Source organism: Ctenopharyngodon idella, chromosome 2 (genome assembly GCF_019924925.1).
Source record: "Ctenopharyngodon idella isolate HZGC_01 chromosome 2, HZGC01, whole genome shotgun sequence".
Taxonomy (NCBI): Eukaryota; Metazoa; Chordata; class Actinopteri; order Cypriniformes; family Xenocyprididae; genus Ctenopharyngodon; species Ctenopharyngodon idella.
This window is the reverse complement of record NC_067221.1, coordinates 14,758,644-14,778,324: the sequence shown is the minus strand read 5'-3', so window position 1 is coordinate 14,778,324 and position 19,681 is coordinate 14,758,644. Positions and strand designations below refer to the sequence as shown.

Genomic DNA, 19,681 nt, shown 5'->3' with positions numbered 1-19,681 from the left:
TGTCGGAGGATTTCGATATAAGAGGAGCCTCAGTTTGTTGCACAGCCCTATTTGTTTAAATCGCGAGAGGCAATACTCCTACATCCTATGTCATACATCGTGTCAGGGGTTACTCATTTGGCGCAAGTCGACATGTGCAGTATGCGTACGGTCATCCGCTGGAAGCTAGATATTTAAAGTTTTAAATATCAAGCGTTAGCGTCAGTTCTGGCAGGTCACGTCAGTCAAGCTTGCATCAGCTGACTCCCAGGTGACTCATGTCTACCTATAGGAATACGACACCTATCACAGCATCCATATATAAGCTCCTCAGTATTATCAGTAGCTATCGCATTTCTCAGGAGCTAATTACCCTCCTCCATCCCCAGCTCCTCCTCTCGTCAGTCAGGATTTGGCCTTATGATTTCCCTGAATCAAACTAATTCTTGAAATATGCGTACATGTTAAATTATTTACATTAATTATATCTGCATATGTTGGTTCTGTTCTGTTTACCCTAAGGGGGGTTATCGCTGCTCTCCCTGCTCTTATCCATGCTAGGCTGCATGGATGCGCAAGGAGTTCTTGCCCAGAACAGAACCATACCGCCAGCACAAACTCTATGCATTATCAATCATATTTGACGATAGTGGTCCTGACAGAAATGGATATTTTTCTTACAAAAACACATCGCTTCACTTCAAAAGTGAACTTTATTAACCCCCTGGAGCCGTATGGATTATTTTTTATAATGGATGGAGGAATCTTTTTTGGGCTTCAAAATCTGGAAGAGCAAGGATATTTTTAAATATATCTCTGATTGTGTTTGTCTGAAAGAAGATAGTCATGCACACCTAGGATGGCTTGAGGGTGAGTAAATCATGGGATAATTTTCATTTTTGGGTGAACTATCCCTTTAAAGCTACTGCTGAGACAAAAATAGTCCATTATACAAATGAATCAGCGTAGCAATAACAACTGCAACAATACAGTGATATTCACGAAGTCACTATGAAATGGAATTAGTGACAGATCTTAAACCAATAGCACTACATAAAAACATAACCACTACACATAAATAAGACCTGAACAAAGAACTGAGGAAACTACACAGGGAGTTAAACTGAACAGAAACAGGTGCGTGGAACTAATTAATAACCAAAGAAACTAACTAGGAACTCATGAAGGCAAAACAGGAACAGAACACAGTGAAAACGAAACCAAAACTGACTATACTTGTTACGGAGACATGCATGGACGAGTAACGTATGTACGCAACTTCCTGCGAAAACCATCCTGACAGGTCTAAAATATAAACACACTTACCATAGTGAATCACATTTTGGAAGAAAGACTGATGGTGTATTGACTCATTTAAAATTTGTTAATTTTGAACAAACAAACAAAAACGTTACATAATGCACTTTAAAATCGTATTTGCTAGGGGGTAAATACTCATTGGATTGAGAAATCATCAAATTCTACTCCCAACCAATGTGTACTATGCTTAGATGTACATTTTGTGAGCTAATAACCTATTGCTTTCTCTCCACTTTAACATACTACAGTTTATGGTCCATGCTTTGAATTGATTTGCTTATGTTGTGCAAATGCACTAAAATAAGTTGGGCAGAAACACAGCTTAGCATAAATCACATTCTCCACTTGTGGTCACTCTCTCAGTACTGGTGATTTATGGTAATTCTCAGAATAGTTCATTATAACCACACTATCTTTCATACAAAACATTGAACCCTTTAGCATATGGATGCATTATGTTTGAAAGCTCATTCCCTAGTGTATTGTTGACATGTTTTAACCTGCTTTCTAAGCGTCTGTGGTTCTATTGTATGTCTGTCTTACCACCAGCTATGAAAGGGGGGCTGATGGGTGATATGTGCCCTGTGGTTTCATTACCAAACAGATGGGAAATCATTGAGGTGATACAGTCAGTGTTATGTGTGTGCGAGAAGGAGAGAAAGAAAGAGTGAGAGGGAGGCACAGAGATGTTACCATCTGCCTCTGAATCCATGATGCCTGAGTCTCCTGTGATGGATGTTTCACAGTGTCATTGCCATGGAGAAGCTCTTTGGTATCCAGGGAGTGTTTCTCTAGTGATTGGCTGAGTGGCTGGAGCAGCAGTCTTTATGTTTTTCTGCTCTGCCTTTTGTCTGACCCCTGTACTGCCTTTCTTTTCTTCATCAGCACAGACTTAATTAGAGAAAATAATAGAGAAGATCCATTAATCCATTTGCAGAAAGCATCAGGCTAAATAAATATAAGTGAGAACAGGGCTAGCTGTCACAAAAGATATATCTCAGTGACTGTAATATGTGTTTTCTGTGGCATTATTTTCTATACAAGGCAACTTCTCATAAATGTCTGGTTGGGGCAAGTTGTCACATATTATGTGATAAATTTATACTTTTCAATATTTCTTGGTCAGAACAGTTGTTTGATATGTTTCATTAATTGTGTTGTGTTTTTGAATTGTTTTACCTGTCTATGACAGTGAATTGTAATTTTTTTCAGAGCAATAGTTATTTAAAATTAATTTTGTTTTACAGTTTATTCTGAACAAAATTTGTAGTCCAGACATTAAGGTTTATGTCTATAGAAACTGACAAGAATAAACCTACCCTTAGAAATAGTCATTGCAATAAAAAGTGTGACAACTAACTGTGGTCTCCCCTATTCTATACGTCTGTGGAGATTATATTGAGTTAAGAAAAACATTAAACAGAAACCTTCATGTCATTATATATGAACTGTCATATGCTTTTCACAAAAGGTCGGTTCCCAAAATAAGCCCAACTGCTCATTCAGTGTCCATGACATTTACATAGAACAGAACACTGACTTCCTCAATTTTAAAGTGTTCACTGAGAGAAAACAAATCCAGACTTTGACAAAAATGATTTTATGGTCTAAGAACTCAAAACATTTTGATATTGCACACTATTATTAGGAGCCTTTTGTAGCCCATGTGAGTTATATGGGTGCTTCACACAAACCAAATTAAGAAGATCTAGTATCCTACATCTCAGAATGATTTGGCGTCAGCTTCTGCAGTTTTTCGTCACTGACAAGTTTGTTTTGCCAGTTCTGTCGTAACTGACGAGTATGATTGTTCCTTGCCCGTCAGTGAGTGTGTCTGTGTGCACGCGCTGAACGTAATGAGTGCTGTTTTTGTCCTCATATTACTGTTTACGTCAGGCAGTGTGGGGGGAGTTTTCCACTGACGAACACAAACTCAACAACAGCTGATCTCACTGTACTGTACGTGCATCGAGGACTAAGAAAGGGAACGTTGGTGCTATCTTGATAACTTTTCAAGCATCGTATGGTCGTCTCTTCCACTCATGATACACAGATACACAGTTACTGGGTGAGTGTTTGTTTTTGTTCAAGAATCTCTCGCAGCGCGTAAAACACAATATTTTCATCAAACGCAAACTCAATAGTAGCTATAATTTGTCTGCTAAGCGGTTTAATCACTAACTGCTACTGTGGACCTTATAGTTTATTGTTATCGCGTTTTGATGTGGTCACTTACGTTCCTGAATATAAAGCATGACCGCGACAAAGTCCGCAACGGAAGTTCACCAGCTGCAGAATTAAAGTGCTCATGTGCGGAAAAAAAAGTTGCATATATTAACTCCAGCTATTTAAACAGCCGCTCTGCTTAGACTTTGAATTTTCTACTTAACTTTGTGCATAAAATGTCGAAAGTGGAACGGAGCTGTTTTGTACATTAGAAATGGAATAAAATGTTTGAATATCTATGATGTTTGAATAACATATAGTGCAATTGTGCATAGTGAGGATTATATGAAGGATAATGATTTTGACAGAAAATAGGCCTAGATGCACCTGCATGTCACGGAATCATGTATGACTTAAGAGAAATGGGTTTGACTACTTTTTATGCATTTTTAAAGGTGGTTTTTAGGGTGAATAAAGGTAAAGTAGGACAATTTATCTTAATAATCTATCATTATGTGTATGTTCCTCCATTAGCCAGTAAAAAACAACATTAAGCTAGTATAGAAGAACACAGAAATATCAGAAATGGTCTCACTTTACTTGTATTCATCCTGCTTTACAAATATATTATGCTTTTAAGTCTTCTCAGTTTGCTGCACAGTAAAGGTGAGAAAAAGTGTGGTTGTTTTTGTTTGCTGTAACCTATTTTTCCACCTGACAGCTGTCTACTTTCCCCTTTCACAGTCTACAAACTCCACCTCCTCCTTCTGTTTACATTCTAACATTCGCTTGTTCATTTGCATAGTTGTAGTCTGGCCAAAAAACACTGCCAGTCCAAGAAATGATAGATTCTCTTTGGCTTTATTGTATCTTAGGCCAATATGTTCTTGTAATCAGCTGCCCTACTGTCTTAGCCCTACACTACATAAACATTCACACCCGCACCACATACTGTTAGCAAAAGATGCATAAATGAATGGTCTTGGTTTTAAGAGATCTATCACTTGGTCACAGCTTGAGGAAGCAGTTAATCATGTGTCACCACACAAGTTGATGCTGCCTTTCTTTAGAGGCGTAATTTGCTATGCATCAATTAAATATGAAAGTCTTGCGCACATACTGTATGGTACAACAATCTACTTCTACAATTATGTGCAACACAAAGTGCCATTTATCACATGCAGCTATAACCTTTTACATAGTTGACTTTGTGGCATCTGGGATTACATTGCAGGTGTTTACATAACACTGTCCAAAGAAAGCCAGACCTGTGTGAAAGGTGTGAGAGAAAGTTAAGGTTGTCCAGGATACAGGCGGTGTGCACAGGGGCACATAGTGTTCTTGGCATAGGAGAAATTTGTGTGGGTTGGGCTTGACTGGATGCACTTGGAACAAGAACCAGGTGATCTGTGATGCAGATTGCTCCGTCGTGCGGTGTGAGGTAGTGTTGTTCTGTTATTCGAGGTACACAGAGTTCTCTGTGTGCATGCGTTACACTGTGCTTTTTTTCCATCGCACACCCACTCAAGCAGCAAAACTTCAGTAGCATGTGCGATTTGTGTTACGTTTCCTCTTTTGTTTTTTTGCACACAGCGTGTACTTGTAAGTGCATTCATAAGCTTTGAAATGGAGCTTGGCAAATGCTATCATATATTTGGGGGATTCTACAATAAAAACAAGTATCAGTTTACAAATTTGGTCATGCAGTTCAGCTGAGCTGAATGTCTTAACATTTTGTTCTTGAAGTACTCAAAACATCTGAGGAATGTTAATGACTCCAGAGCGAGATAGAAGGAACCATTGATTCCCTCTAGACTTATCATTGCTTGCATAATGCACACTTATGTGTTTGCATACTCTTTGCATAATATGATTAAAAACAATGATCATTTGCCTGAGAAAGCTGTGCTTCTGATGTTGTGGTGGTTAAAGTCAAGTTTTTGTCGTATTGAGAAACCTGTTAAACAGGCTTTCGTTTAGAGTGAAGATGTGAATCTTTGGAACCGGCCTGAACAAGAGAGAGGTGTCCAGTTGCTGCTGGTTAGGATTTGTATGCTAATGGTTACCAAACATCCACAAATTCTATTTTCAGACTTGATATACATCAAAAAAAATGTGACATGATAGCTTATTTTATGACCTGTTTATGGAAAATACATTTAAAAAGCAATTCATACATAAAATGACTTGCATACACTTCTTCTATGATGAGCATGTTTGAATTAAAATTCATTTTTATATTTTGTGGGTGGGCAAAATTATATTATGTCCTTATATTACAATGAAGAAATCCTTCATTAAAAAAGAAATTTTCCACAAAAAAAAAAAAAAAAAAATCACAGCTTATTACATAATTAATGATTTTTAATATTTGTAAAACAAAGCTCTTTGCCCTAAAAAATAAATTAATATACTTTTTGAAAATAATAAAGATGTATTCAAGGTGTAATATATGTCACACCTTGTTGTTATTACATATTATATGTTGTTATTTTTTAGAATTATTGAATTGAATTTTTCCTTGAAACTGGAATAATTTATAAGAACTTGGCACATAAACTAGATTTTTCCTTGTTGTTATCATCATGAACATTTACCATTGACCCATTTGCTAATATCTACTTTTCAATTGATTGATACATATGTAAAATTATGCTTTAATATGTCCTCTATAATTTGACAGATCGCCATGGCTACACCACAGCGTGGGGGTTTAAAGAGAAAATATGGTTTCCCAGATGAGGATGCCATTTACTCTTCCTCATCCCCCTCATCACACTCTGAATGGGACTCTGATGAAGACAGCCCCCAAAGTGATAGCGTGGACTTTGTGCCTTTTGGCTCTTTCTCTTCAAGCCATCACATGCCAAGTAAGTCACGCATAGTTACTGTGCATTTTTCAAATGATGCAAACCAACAGTTGTCACCTCCAGTGTGTTTAAACACACATAAGGAGGTGTCTTGTTATCTGACCACAGCATTATTGTGCAGCGCACTTGATAAGAAGAGAAACAGACAGTTGTTTATCACAAGATGTTGTGCACAGTCACCCTAAACCCACAAACCAAGCACACCAATTATCAAGCCATAATCAGTTACACCATCCTGACTGGGAAAGAGCATATCTGTAAGTGTTTTCCTTTGCAGGTAATACTATGAGATTATGTTGTCTGTCTGTGTGCCCGGACATGCCTGGATCACTGTGTTTTTCATTGTTGATTCACAGTGAAAACTGCAAGTAAAGTGCTGCAAATAAACCTGATTTACTAAGAGCTACTACAGTACACATCTGACGCACAACCAGAGAGTGAAACTGGCATTGCAAATAAACACTTAGATCTGAATGGCACTAGACTGTTCTAAACATTGCATTCTTGAAGAAAGTTATTGTTCCTTTTAGAACTGCATATGTAAAATGATCAGATCACTGTTAAAATTTCCTTATTGTCTCAGTGTTGAGTTCAGTTTACTTGTTGACAGATCTGACTCAGCTGCCCTCTAGTGGCAACTGCTACAGTCACAGCTACCATAAAATAATTAATAATTAAAACATTTTGTTTCTTTACTTTCAGTTTCATCCATCCTGAAGAAGACAAAAGATACTCAATCCAAAGGCAGTATTCGATTTGGCCTGGTTACAGTGTTCCTCTTCCAGCGCTGTCAAGGGTTCAGCAGTGTGCCCAGCCATGGTGGCTGCACACTAGGCATGGTTAGACGGCACGCTGCCCGTCAGCAGTTCACCCTGGCGGAGCACGCGGAAGAGCAGGAGCGTTTGCGAATGGAGAGACTCCGCAAGCGACTCCAAGAGGAGAGGCTGGAGGCCTTGAGACAGAAGGTGAGATGGTCATTTTCCAGTATGTTCAGATAATCTACCAATCAGCATGAGAGGAGGCCTATATCTTTCCCAGCATCCCTCCACCACCCCAACTCCTCACTCTCGATTGTTTCTATCCCAGTCAGGGGAAGTACTCTGGGTTTAGGCCAAAATTCCAAGCTCGGAGCCAAATATGCATGCTCTTTTTACTCTATCCGATTATATTTAATTGTGAACTCATGAACTCTTTTTTTTAATTTTTTTTTTTATAGCTGATCAGCAGTGGGACTCTCACAGTGACAGAAGCAGCCAGCTTGACAGTGAACGATGTCCCAGATGAAGATGATGATCTCGGTAGCGCAAAGCTCAAGGATATGGGATCCCTCCGTCCTTATTCTTCCAAACGCAGACGTGCGTTATTGAGGGCAGCAGGAGTTGTGCGAATCGACCGGGAGGAGAAGAGGCAGCTGCAGGAGCTGCGGCGATGGAGGGAAGACTGTGGATGCAACTGCCAGGGCTTCTGCGAGCCGGAGACCTGCGCATGCAGCCAGGCTGGCATCAAGTGCCAAGTAATAATAAATTAATTAATTAAATATTGTTTTATATTTTTCGTTAATGATGGGGCCTAATTGTTTTTTGGACATTTTGTTGCTCAAAGGAGTTTTCATTGCTCAGAAGATTTAATGGAGTTCTCTACTATATTTCATTTAGATATCAACTTTGTCTCAGATGAAAAATAGACCTAAATGAGACAATTTTTAGCGTACAGTAAGACAAGTTGAGAGCTATGAATGTGGATAGCATAGCTCAGATAATTTGTTCTTAGTAGTACACTACTGTTCAAAAGTAAGATTAAGTAAGATTTCGGTAAGATTTTTAAAATATTTTTGACAGAAGTCTCTTATGCTCACCAAGGCTGCATTTATTTGATCAAAAATACAATGAAACAGTAATACTGTGAAATATTATTACAATCTAAATGAAGTTTTCTATTTGACTATATTGTAAAATGTAATTTATTCCTGTGAAGGCAAAGCTGAATTTTCAGCATAATTACTCCAGTCTTTAGTGTCACATGATCCTTCAGAAATCATTCTAATATGCTACTTTACTGCTCAAGAAACATTTCTTATTATTATCAATGTTGAAAACAGTTGTGCTGCTTAATACTGTACTTTTATGGATACCATGATAAATTTTTTCAAGATTCTTTGATGAACAGAAAATTCAAAAGATCAGCTTTTATTTAAATTATAAACATTATAAATGTCGTTACTATCACTTTTGATCAATATAATGCATCCTTGCTAAATAAAAGTGTTAATTTCTTTAAAAAAATAAAGAAATATCTGAATTCATAATGAAACCTCAGACTTTTGGAGACATTTGTGAGATTACTGGGGTCTTTTTATTGAATAAATCTCAACCATGATGGTTCTTTCCTATGGACACTGGAGCAGTTTTGAGAATTGAAGTTGTGCTGCCGTATTGGTTGTTTTTTTGTTTGTTTTTTGATTTTTGATAAATATAATCTGTTAACAGATGGATCGCTCCAATTTTCCTTGTGGATGTTCAAAGGAATGCTGTGGGAATCCTGCAGGCCGTGTTGAGTTTAACTCTAGTCGTGTACGGAGCCACTATATCCACACACACATGAAGCTGGAGCTGGAAAAGAGGCTGCTCAATGACAACAGAGTGATCGCCACTGAGCAACAATCAATAGCGAGGAACAGAGTCATTACATTTCCAGTAGAAAAAGACTCTCCCTCGTTCCACCTGAGCAGGCAGGGAGACAACAGCTGGAGCAGTGACATGACTGACAACTCCTGCTCTTCTTCTCTGAGTCTGGACTCTGAGACAGACGGAAGGCCTTCCTCTGAGCGGCCCACACTAAACGTGGATAACACAGGACTCGCTCGCATTCTCAGTTTTTCTGATTCTGATGGAGAGGGATGTCCATATTTGTCCACAGAAGCTGCTGGTGGCACATCCACAAAGGAAAGCAGCACCAGTACATCTCAATTGGAGTATCTGGATGAAAATGCTAATCAGGCCACCATGGAATGTGTAAATGACACCTTCGACATCCCCAATACACCTTCTGCATCTCCGGATCACACCGTAAACTGTTACATGGACCTCAGTCTGTCCTCAGACTCTGACCTGGTCTTTTTTGACACTTTTCATGAGTACGGTTCAAGCCACAATCAGTTTAAAGTGTACAGTCATATGGACTACATCTCACACCTCCAGTTCCCCCGTTGTCCCAGTCCCGCTCAAATTGAGGACTCAGGAGTCAGTCTTCTGGAGTCTCTTGTAGGAATTTCTTAATAGGGATCAGAGCAGAACCGTATTTTTACTGATGTTTTAAAGATGAACGAGCCTTGTTCATTTACAGTTGTACAGTATGATTTAATCTCATTTACTATGAGATAAACTGTAAATAGCTTCTGAATTTAAGGATATTCCTTAGAAATATATTTTAGGATTTTAATATAGTCTGTAACCGTTCTTGACTATAGTGTCAATACAGTTAAAACCACTCAGTTAAAATCTGTGTGTAGTATCATGAGTTATTTTGTTGCCAAAAAATTTGGAGAGTTTGTACATTAATTTCAGGTCAGATTTTATATTTATACTTCATAAACTAATGGCTTAATTACCTTTTTATAAGGTCTCAAATAAACCCCATTGCAGTAAAGAAGGTTTTACTGTTAAATGTTTACCTATAAAAGTCTATTCATATTTATTTCTCAAATGTGTTTTGCTTTAAGTGATAATGTATGTGCGTCAAAGTTTTGTTTTTGTGTAGCACAGTAATTTTATTTGTTAGTGCTTCAAATGAGCTCTAAACGTCAAAATGCCATTTTCATATTTCATGTAGGTCTTTTCATTTCAAGGATCAGCATGCCTTGATGTTTTTCATTTAAAAGAATGACTTGTAATATATAAAGAAATTCAGGCTACATTTGCTTTGAGAATAGTTCATTCATCAGTGGTATGCCTACTCTGTATTTACTTTAATGAATGTTTTTGGACATTTCTAAATATGTCCAGCTTTCTTTTCTGTGGAATAACTCATCTTAATAAAATTTATTTCATGTAACTAATGAGAAATGCTGATTTACATGAAAGAAAAGGAGACTGGAAAACTGCCTGTAATTATTGACAATACACAAAAATATTTGTGGAAGATAATGAAATCTATTATATCAAGGCGTTATTAAGCAAATTCAAGTACTCTTAACATATTACCAATTGTTTTTATGTATATATGGTTTATTTCTTATGTATATATTATTTATTTCCAAAAATTGACATATATTTGAAGTTGGAATTCGAAGTTGTGTAATTATTTTTCACACTAATACTCTTTAAATTATTGGCGTTTAAGCTTTTTACTGTTGTTCTCTCCCTAGAAACCCCACAAGAGGGCCTCAGTAAACAACAGATGTAGCCCCAAGATGTCTGAAAATAAATGAAAGATCGAAAGACAAAACGATCAATAAAACACAGCAAGAACAGATTTTTATACAAAGCTGAATTAATTGTCGAACGCAGAGGTTAAAATTAAGTTAACTATGTGTGACTACTCACAAAAAAAATATCTTATTATTATATTTAATGATATAATACATTTTGTATTGTAATTATGCAATTTAGCCACATTCAACTTATATTTGCTAAACTGCTTTAACAAAAGTAGAGGAAAATATGATATGTGAAGAGAGGCCCTCATTTATCTTCTGGGGCGCACTATAGGCCACCTTACAGAAATAAAGGCTGATAATCTCTAAAACTAATAAGTTTCCAAATTAGATCAAATTTAGAGAATAATCAGATCAATTGTTGAGGATTGGGGTTAGATTTAGCTTTAAGAATGTTTTAGCTGACAAAATTAAAAATAAACAATGTGAGTTCCGAGATTGAAAAATCCTTTGATCGTTGGAATCATGTTCGATTGCTCTCCCCTGCCTAGATGGACAACATGGCCACGATGTGATGAGTAATCTCTGTCTGGGTCGTTTGTTCAGAGAGCTAAACATAACATTGCAAAACATCGAAACCCTTAAGAACAATGGGTTTAACGCAGAGCAGTGGTGCACCTGAGGGGGGAACAGAAGGATATCACGTCCATGGGGTAATTACTTTAATTTTGCTGACTGTATTTGACAGCGAGCAGCTTTGTATGCTAGCTATGCACTGATGAAGTTATAATGTACGCATTGCTTTAGCTTTGAGTGAAAACAGTGTGTCCATTCATATATTTTTTAAGTGATCTGATTAATAAACAACCGTGTCAGATACACAGTATAAACACAAGGGAAAGTCTTTTCAAGGTTTGAAATGTGCTTGCAAAGTGGCAACTGTCAGGGATCTGCAGATTTTATAGGTTCTGTTGTTCTGTAAAAGGTCCGAAAACACCTTCTTGTTTAACATTTGCGCTTTCTTACATTACAGTCACACGTTACATAGTCTTTAGTGTATAAAAGTGTTTGCATAGTTTTTTTTTTTACTATAGTGTCATGGTCAGTAATCCCAACAGCTCCTGGATTTAGTCATGTTTAAGCGTAGCCGCCACGTCATTGAAGAATGAACCCGCAAGGGGAGAGTGACATTACGTAATATTTATGTAAACACATATTCTCACAGATATTCATTACTTGAGATTACACACAATTCGGTGGACGTTATTAAACATCCCAGTGTGCACACAAATGCATGCAACGACAATAAACAGGAATTTAAATGCATTTGAAATATAAAGTCTCCACAGATCTGAATGGAATTTGTGCTCTGCAGTGATTTACTCCAATTCCTTTACAGATTCAAGAGGAATCACCCGCAGAGAAAGCTGGTTTGGAGCCCTTTTTTGATTTCATCATATCCATTGGCAATAATCATCTTGTAAGTTTGTATTTGTAAAACTCTTTGTATCCCCTGATTGAGTTCAGTAATCAGTGACAGTGATGCAATCATTGTCAACATTGATTATTACATGCACAAGATTATTCTATATTTTAATGTTTTCATATAAGTAATAAATAATGATCCTCAAGGTTTTCAGTAGTCAGTGACAAATTGATGTGTAAATTGATTGTTTGGTTGTTAACGCTATGTGTATTGAAACACACTGAAACAAAATTTCACCACGGGGACAAAAGACTAAGAATGTATAAGACAGCTGTGGCATATCACGTTTTTGGGTAATGTAAACACCTTATGCAGAATATAAACTTTATCTCCAGTATTTCCCCTATAAGAAAATAAAAGTACCTGTCTAAGTTGGAATAAAGACTTAAAGGGTTAGTTCACCCAAAAATGAAATCTCTGTCAAGTACTCACCCTCATGTCGTTCCAAAACTGTAAGACCTTCGTTCATTTTTGGAGCACAGATTTTTGATGAAGACATTTTTGATGAAATCCAAGGTTTTTTTTTGTGTGTTTTTTTATCCCCCATAGAAAGCAATGTAATTACCTTCATTCAAGGTCCAGAAAAGTAGTTGGGTGAACTAACCCTTTAACCAAAATATGGTTGTTAATCAGAAATGATTTTCATGTACTGTAGATGTGGTCACTGTTACTTGGATTGTAATTGGTCATATGCTATCTGAACAGAATCAGGAGAATGATTTGCTCAAGGACCTCCTCAAGGCTAATGTGGAGAAACCAGTGAAGATGGAAGTGTATAGTACAAAGACCATGAGGATCCGGGAATTGGAGGTCGTTCCCAGCAACATGTGGGGTGGTCAAGGACTTCTGGGAGCCAGTGTCCGCTTCTGTAGCTTTCAAGGAGCCAATGAAAATGTTTGGCATGTTCTTGTAAGTGATCTTTGTGTTTAATAAGCAATCTCTGCATTTCTTTAAATACTTTGGATTTTTGTGTAATTATTTTGTGCCCTCTGGTTTTAGGATGTGGAGCCAAATTCACCAGCAGCACTGGCTGGACTAGAGGAGCATTCAGACTTCATTGTTGGAGCTGACCAGGTTCTGCAAGATGTAAGATGTGATTTATTATCATGAATGCTTGATTGTTGTTTCTATGCATTGCAAGTTATTGGGATCTATATACTATGAACAAACTGCATGAAACATTCCTGAATGTTGGGAGAAGAAGTTGCTATCAGTTTTCAAACCGATGGGATCAGGTTGTCTATACCCGTTGTGTGCCATTCCAGAGTGACACGCAAGTTTTTAACATTAGGAGAAGATCCACCACTGTGTTCTTTCTGTCAGAACCACTCATCCCTGAAGCATGTTTTATTAGATTGTGCTGGATTCAACCCTGTGAGAAACTTTTTACCCAGTTAACACTTTTGAAGAAATTTTTAACAGTTAAACCAAATAGTTTTAGAGTTTTAACCAAAAATAGATCGTAAAAACGTGATATACAGTCGTGGTCAGAATTATTGGCACCCTTGGTAAGTATGACCAAAGAAGCCTGTGAAAATAAATCTGCATTGTTAATCCTTTTGACCTTTTATTATTAAAATTCTCAAAAATCTAACATTCACACTTTCATTGAAGTAAAACAAATGATAATTGGGGGGGGGTCTCATTATTAAATAATTTTTTTTCTCTATTACACATTGGCCACATTGGTGGTCTTCTATTATATTATATCTGATGAGTTTGGAGAACACCTGACAAGAGATCAGAGACCATTCCTCTATACAGAATCTGTCCAGATCCTTCAAATTCCCAAGTCCATGTTGATACTCTCCTCTTCGGTTTTCTAAAGGATTCAGGTCATGGGACTGGAATGGCCATGGCAGAACCTTAATTTTGTCCTCAGTAAATCTTTTTTTTATTTTATTTTGATGCTTGTTTTGGATCATTGTCCTGATGAAAGATCCAACCACGGCCCATTATAAGATTTCTAGCAGAGGCTGTCAAGTTTTTATTTCTTTTATTTGTTGGTATTTGATCAAATCCATGATGCCATATATCTGAACAAGATTTCCAGGACCTCTGGCAGAAAAATAGGCTCACAACATTAATCATACACATGGGGTACTTTTTATGTCCGGTACACATAGTACGATTTTGGGCTGTCCCAGACGAAAGATGACCAATCGTGGTGATTTCTGTGGTCGTGGGTCCTAAATGGTGGTCCTACGTCATACAGTGAAAGAGGTTTAAAGACAGCCATTGTCACGGTCTTGCGACCCAAGATAACCTGTGATAATTTTCTGACAGTGTCAGAAATTTAGCATGATCATCTCACACTGTGTTTGCTGCTACGACTTCTGACTAGCCAATAAAAATGAAAAATAAAATGGCATATTGATAAACGCGACATGGCGCTAAAACTTAAAACTACTTACTTATATATATATATATATATATATATATATATATATTTGAGGCTTTCTGACCTCAAGACTCAACTATTTTCTACAGTTCTCCAGCTGTGATCCATGGAGAGTCTTAGGCCACTCAGAATATCCTCCTCAACGTACATTAAGGCAATATAGACAGTAGACATGCGTCCTTCAATGCAGATTCGTAACATTTCCTGTTGATTGGAACTTCTTGGCCTGGTTTCACAGACAGGGCTTAGATTAAGCCAGGATTAGGCATTAGTTAAATTTGGACATTTAAGTAGCTTTTATAAACGTTACTGATGTGCATCTTGGGACAAAACAATGGCACTGACATATTTTAAGATATGTCACTGCAAGTTTTTCTTTCAGTTAAAACAGCTCAAACACACATTTTACTCTGGGACTAGGTTTAAGCCTTGTCTGTGAAACCAGGCACGTAATTATTTCCCTGATTGTGGAAATGGCAATCTTCAATGCTTTCGCTATTTTCTTACAGCTACTTTCTAATTTGTGAGGCTCTACAATGTTTTGCTGCACATCAGAACTATATTCTTTAGTTTTACTCATTGTGATAGATAATTAAGGGAATTTGGCCTTTGTGTTATCCCATGTTTATGCTCCTGTCATGCCTGGGTAATTTCATGCTCCTAGTCACCCTGGTGTGCTAATTGTAAATATGAAGGGGAATGTACTTCAGATATATTGTACTCGTAAGATTTCCTAGGGGTACCAATTATTGTGGCCAACTTGTATTAGAGAAAAACATTTATTTCGAAAGGTTAGATTTTTGTGAATTTTTTTTTTTTTTTTAATGAAAGATCAAAAGGATAAACAATGCAGATTTATTTTCACAGCCTTCTGTGATCATATTTATCAATAATTCATATTTATCAAAAAACTGTAGATTTACACATTTTGTCACCATGAAAATAGCCATAGAAGCTGGCATAGTGTTAAAAAAAACAAAAGCAAACATGCAAGTTATTTACAATCAAGCAATGTTTTGATTTCCCAACAGTCGGAGGATTTCTTCTCCTTAATTGAAGCCCATGAGGGAAAACCATTGAAGTTGCTGGTCTATAATACAGAGACCAATAAATGCAGGGAGGTGGTTGTCACACCAAATGGTGCCTGGGGGGGAGAAGGAAGGTAATAACCCTGTTACTGAGGATATAATACTGTAATGAAGTCCTGACCCAGTCATTGTTACGAGGAAATAATTTACATCTTGATAACTGCCTACATCTTTGTAGTCTTGGCTGTGGCATTGGATATGGCTACCTGCACCGAATCCCAGCACAACCTGACAGCCCAAAATCTGAAAAAGTCAGTCCAAAAGCTTCTCCTGTGGCAGGGACGCCAGAGCAAGAATTTCCTACAAATGGATTCACAGAGGTAGTTTTTTCACAAGACTGTAGTATGATGTAATATTATTTAAAGGGGTAGTTCACTCGGCTCACTACATCTGTAAAATTACAATGCTATTATTTATGGCTGTCTTACGTTCTTTATTTTCAAACTCTAAACCATCATTCTTTTATTTTGACCGAAATCCATTCTGAGACGCTGCAAACACTGGCAGATAATAAGCTGCTCACGTGTAAGAACATGTATTTATTTAATTAAATCACAGCCTTTGCAGTTTGATAATCACACTAAGCCATACCACAGTTCCGGATTTATTTTGATTAATTGTGTAGCCCAGAAGGCTGTAAATGATGACAGAATTTTTTATTTTTGAGTGAACTATCCCTTTAAATTTTTCACGCACGTGCATAAATTGGTTGAACAACATTAACAAATTTGCTTCAGGTTTGAATTTTTTGGTAGATATACTTACAAAAGTGTTACTGAAATCAATATCCTCAGGTGCCCTTAATGGCGTCTGGTCAGTCAATGAGCGGCTTGGATCTTGAAACCCCACTTCCACCTCCCATTCAGAGAGTCATGGATCCTGGTAAGGCATCAAAATATGTGCTTCATCTGTCTCTTCTCTAGAATAAGAATCATGAAAGCAATGGTTCCTCCAGGTTTCTCAGATCAGTCAGAAGTGGCCATGATGAATTCAGAGGTGTCAGACATGGCAGACCGACTGGACCTATCCGTTTCTTCCATTGACATGACAAACACATCCCTAGCTGTCCAAGAGGACGTTGACATATCAGGTGTTGGTGAGGCAGCTTTGCTAATTTTAGGTGAACAGGATTCAATCGGTGAGCCCAAGTCTAGGTTGTGAAAAATGTGTCTCTTTTTGCAGAGGAGCTTCAAGACCGTGAGGTTCCTTGTCGTGACGAGAAAATTACAGAGCAATATCTTGCTGTGGATTTCAGTTCCTCTGTTGCACCACCTTCAGATGTTTCTCCTCCCCTTTCTCTCTCCCATGCTCTTCTCCCAAATCTGCCTCTTGATCATAGCATGCCAACAGACACGGCGTCTTTGATGAATTCTTCAATCCCGTCTCTCGATTCTTCTGTGCCTCCTATAGACATCTCTTCCCTGCTCATTGACCCCGCCGGCCTTCATCTCGAGTCATCTGCTCTGCCTGCAGAATATCCCATGCAACCAAACGAGTCCTCACCTTTCCCCTCAGAAACTGATGATGTCAATCAGGGTTTTTCTGATGAGCCACAGTCTCTGAAGAGCAGCTGGTCTGAGGGCAAAGCAGAGGCCGACCTGATGTCTTTTAATTCTCATAGTGCAGATGTCAAAGACGAAGCTGCTCTTCAGTAGTGTCACTACCAAGTACTACCTTGTATCTTGTTTACGCAGTTGCTTTACAATCATTGGGTGCGTGTTTTTTAGTGGCTTTGTTACTGTTAGAATCAGGTCCTGGACTTTGCCGAAATGGTTTCTTGTGTGTTTTTTTTGAATGGTTGTTTGCAAATTACTTTTCCTTTTTATTTTGCTTTTTTTTGTGCTAGTAGTCATGACGATTTTAGGCCATAGGTCGTTGTTTTAAATTGAGTAGATCTTAATTTAGAAGATAATGTTTTATGTTACTATCTTTTTATTTAGCTTGATTAATTAAATCTGCTTAGATTATGAGTTTTAAAATCCATAAAAAGTAGCAAGCAAATCTGTTATTTAATTGACCATTTGTTTTAAATATTTGTATTTATTTAGCTACTACACAAACACTCATGTTTTGCTGTGTTAAAATGAACACAGTGTAGATTATATAGTGCTAATGTCGGAATATACGCAAAATAGACTCATTTTGTCTAGAAAAAGCATTACAATATTTTGGCTACTTTGTTACAGGTAAAATTTAGAAGTACTGAAATGTAAATGTTTTTTTGTTTTTTTTTGTTTTTGTGTTGTGGGAATGTTTGTTAAGCTAAGTATGAATTTTTAATACTGGACAAGGGTTTTGTATTTGTTTAGTTTTGCAAACCAAAACCTTCCTGGCTAATTAGAATTTTTTGAAATTATTTGTATGTGATTTTTAGAATCTTTTCAACAAATATTTAATTGAAATGTTTGCTATTTGGAAAGAGTAATCTTTTATTTATACTTTGAAAACTTTAAATCAACACTAGATAAATGTTTCTACAGTAGAATGTGCTTTTCACTTTTTTGAGACTATTTCAGTTTACTTGTCATTAGTCATTTATTGATCTATGCAAATACTGTTATTATATAAATGCCAATGGAATTTCTGTGGTATTATGAGTTTAATCATCACTGCCACATTTAAGAATAGTGTCAGCCCCAGGCCAGGACTTTAATTTTTATGTTTGATGATGGGAAGATCTAAATGATAAAATACCTCTTTGATCTGAATTTCATTGTTGTAATTTCTAAGAGTTTCAGCTTTGAGCAAAGACTTTATATGTGTCTATACAGGCAAAGTGATTTCTGAAAGCATCTCTTTGCTTTGATGCTATCATGGTACGAGAATGTTGTTTTAAATTGGACTTTTTATTGAAAAATGTTCAGAATATCTGTTCTTCCTAGAGTGTGAACACAAATGTATATTTTTGTATAGTAATGCTACTGATGTTTGAGAGAAGATTAAGTAAACAGAAAATGGTCTACTGTACCTACGCAAACTGTATTCTTTGGGTTTCTGGGAAAATATCAGTGAAAAACACTGGAATCATATGCCACAATAAAAGATCCAAATTATAAATTGTTGATTTTGTTTTCTGCTGTTGCCTACTTTGGTGTAGATTATTAACAGTGATGGGTAGAATAATTACAAATTGTAGTCCTTTACTGATTCCAAATTACATGACAAAAATTGTAGTTAGTAACATAATCCATTACTTTACACATTTTAGGTAATATAATCAGACTACTTTTTGATTACATTTAGATTACTTTTGACCCAACTCGTTTACCACATTGAATTAAATAAGATAATATTGTACCATACTGATATAAAAATACAATGAAAAAATATTCCATTCTTTATTATCAATAACATGAAGTGCATTGAACATGACATTGTCAGGGTTTCCCAAACTAGGGCAATTTCACAAAACTAGAAGACGTTCTGAATGTGGGTCATTGAAAAATAAGGTTTTTAAAAGAGTAAAAAAACATAATGGAGATATAATTAATTTAAATTTATGTATTAACAATGCGATTGTGTGGTTTTTATAATTAACATTGATTTTGTCATTTTTTACAAGATGGACAAAATTTGTCACCAAAAAAGTCATACGGTTTAACCAAAATTTCAGTTTTACCGAATGACGATATTTTCAAACAATGCTAACAGGATGATATCTATCTAGCTTGCTAGCAAAAGGACAATCAAACATTTTATATTAAGTACAAGTTTTTAAAATATTACAACATTTTCCATGTTTTATAGCGGTTGTACAATGACTTGATGTTTTGGGACATGCGTATGAGCAAGTGAAAACATGAATTCTTCAAATAGTTAAAAGAGAGTTAGTTACTTTGCCTCACGACCATGTGGTCCTTTGCAGACGTCTGAATGATGTCACATCCTGTCACATGAAATTGACCGCATGACTTGATCCAAAATGGTCCCTTTATATTGGTTACCCCGAATGACATCAATGAAATTCATTTTTACGGACATTCTTTCTCATAACAAAGC

General features: G+C 36.7%; 2 protein-coding genes across 2 annotated transcripts; both read left to right on the top strand.

The window, feature by feature from the left end:
• Nucleotides 1-3,104: 3,104 nt before the first annotated feature.
• Nucleotides 3,105-10,421, top strand: csrnp1a (cysteine-serine-rich nuclear protein 1a). The gene is made up of 5 exons (XM_051917695.1): nucleotides 3,105-3,367; nucleotides 6,149-6,335; nucleotides 7,038-7,300; nucleotides 7,552-7,848; nucleotides 8,822-10,421. Exons 1-5 carry the CDS (start codon nucleotides 3,323-3,325, stop codon nucleotides 9,608-9,610), a joined length of 1,581 nt encoding a protein of 526 aa, XP_051773655.1. The 5' UTR covers nucleotides 3,105-3,322; the 3' UTR covers nucleotides 9,611-10,421.
• Nucleotides 10,422-11,211: 790 nt separating this feature from the next.
• Nucleotides 11,212-18,739, top strand: gorasp1a (golgi reassembly stacking protein 1a). The gene is made up of 9 exons (XM_051917707.1): nucleotides 11,212-11,420; nucleotides 12,107-12,187; nucleotides 12,899-13,102; nucleotides 13,193-13,279; nucleotides 15,626-15,756; nucleotides 15,861-16,002; nucleotides 16,477-16,564; nucleotides 16,638-16,778; nucleotides 16,865-18,739. Exons 1-9 carry the CDS (start codon nucleotides 11,358-11,360, stop codon nucleotides 17,335-17,337), a joined length of 1,410 nt encoding a protein of 469 aa, XP_051773667.1. The 5' UTR covers nucleotides 11,212-11,357; the 3' UTR covers nucleotides 17,338-18,739.
• Nucleotides 18,740-19,681: the final 942 nt, after the last annotated feature.

Bases quoted from the DNA above. Each gene is read 5' to 3' on its own strand.
- gorasp1a (XM_051917707.1), top strand. From the start codon at position 11,358: ATGGGTTTAACGCAGAGCAGTGGTGCACCTGAGGGGGGAACAGAAGGA. The intron at 16,565-16,637 runs GTAAGGCATCAA...TGGTTCCTCCAG, and splicing joins TCAGAGAGTCATGGATCCTG to GTTTCTCAGATCAGTCAGAA. The intron at 16,779-16,864 runs GTGAGGCAGCTT...CTCTTTTTGCAG, and splicing joins CGTTGACATATCAGGTGTTG to AGGAGCTTCAAGACCGTGAG.
- csrnp1a (XM_051917695.1), top strand. From the start codon at position 3,323: ATGGTCGTCTCTTCCACTCATGATACACAGATACACAGTTACTGG. The intron at 6,336-7,037 runs GTAAGTCACGCA...CTTTACTTTCAG, and splicing joins TTCAAGCCATCACATGCCAA to TTTCATCCATCCTGAAGAAG. The intron at 7,301-7,551 runs GTGAGATGGTCA...TTTTTTTTATAG, and splicing joins TGGAGGCCTTGAGACAGAAG to CTGATCAGCAGTGGGACTCT.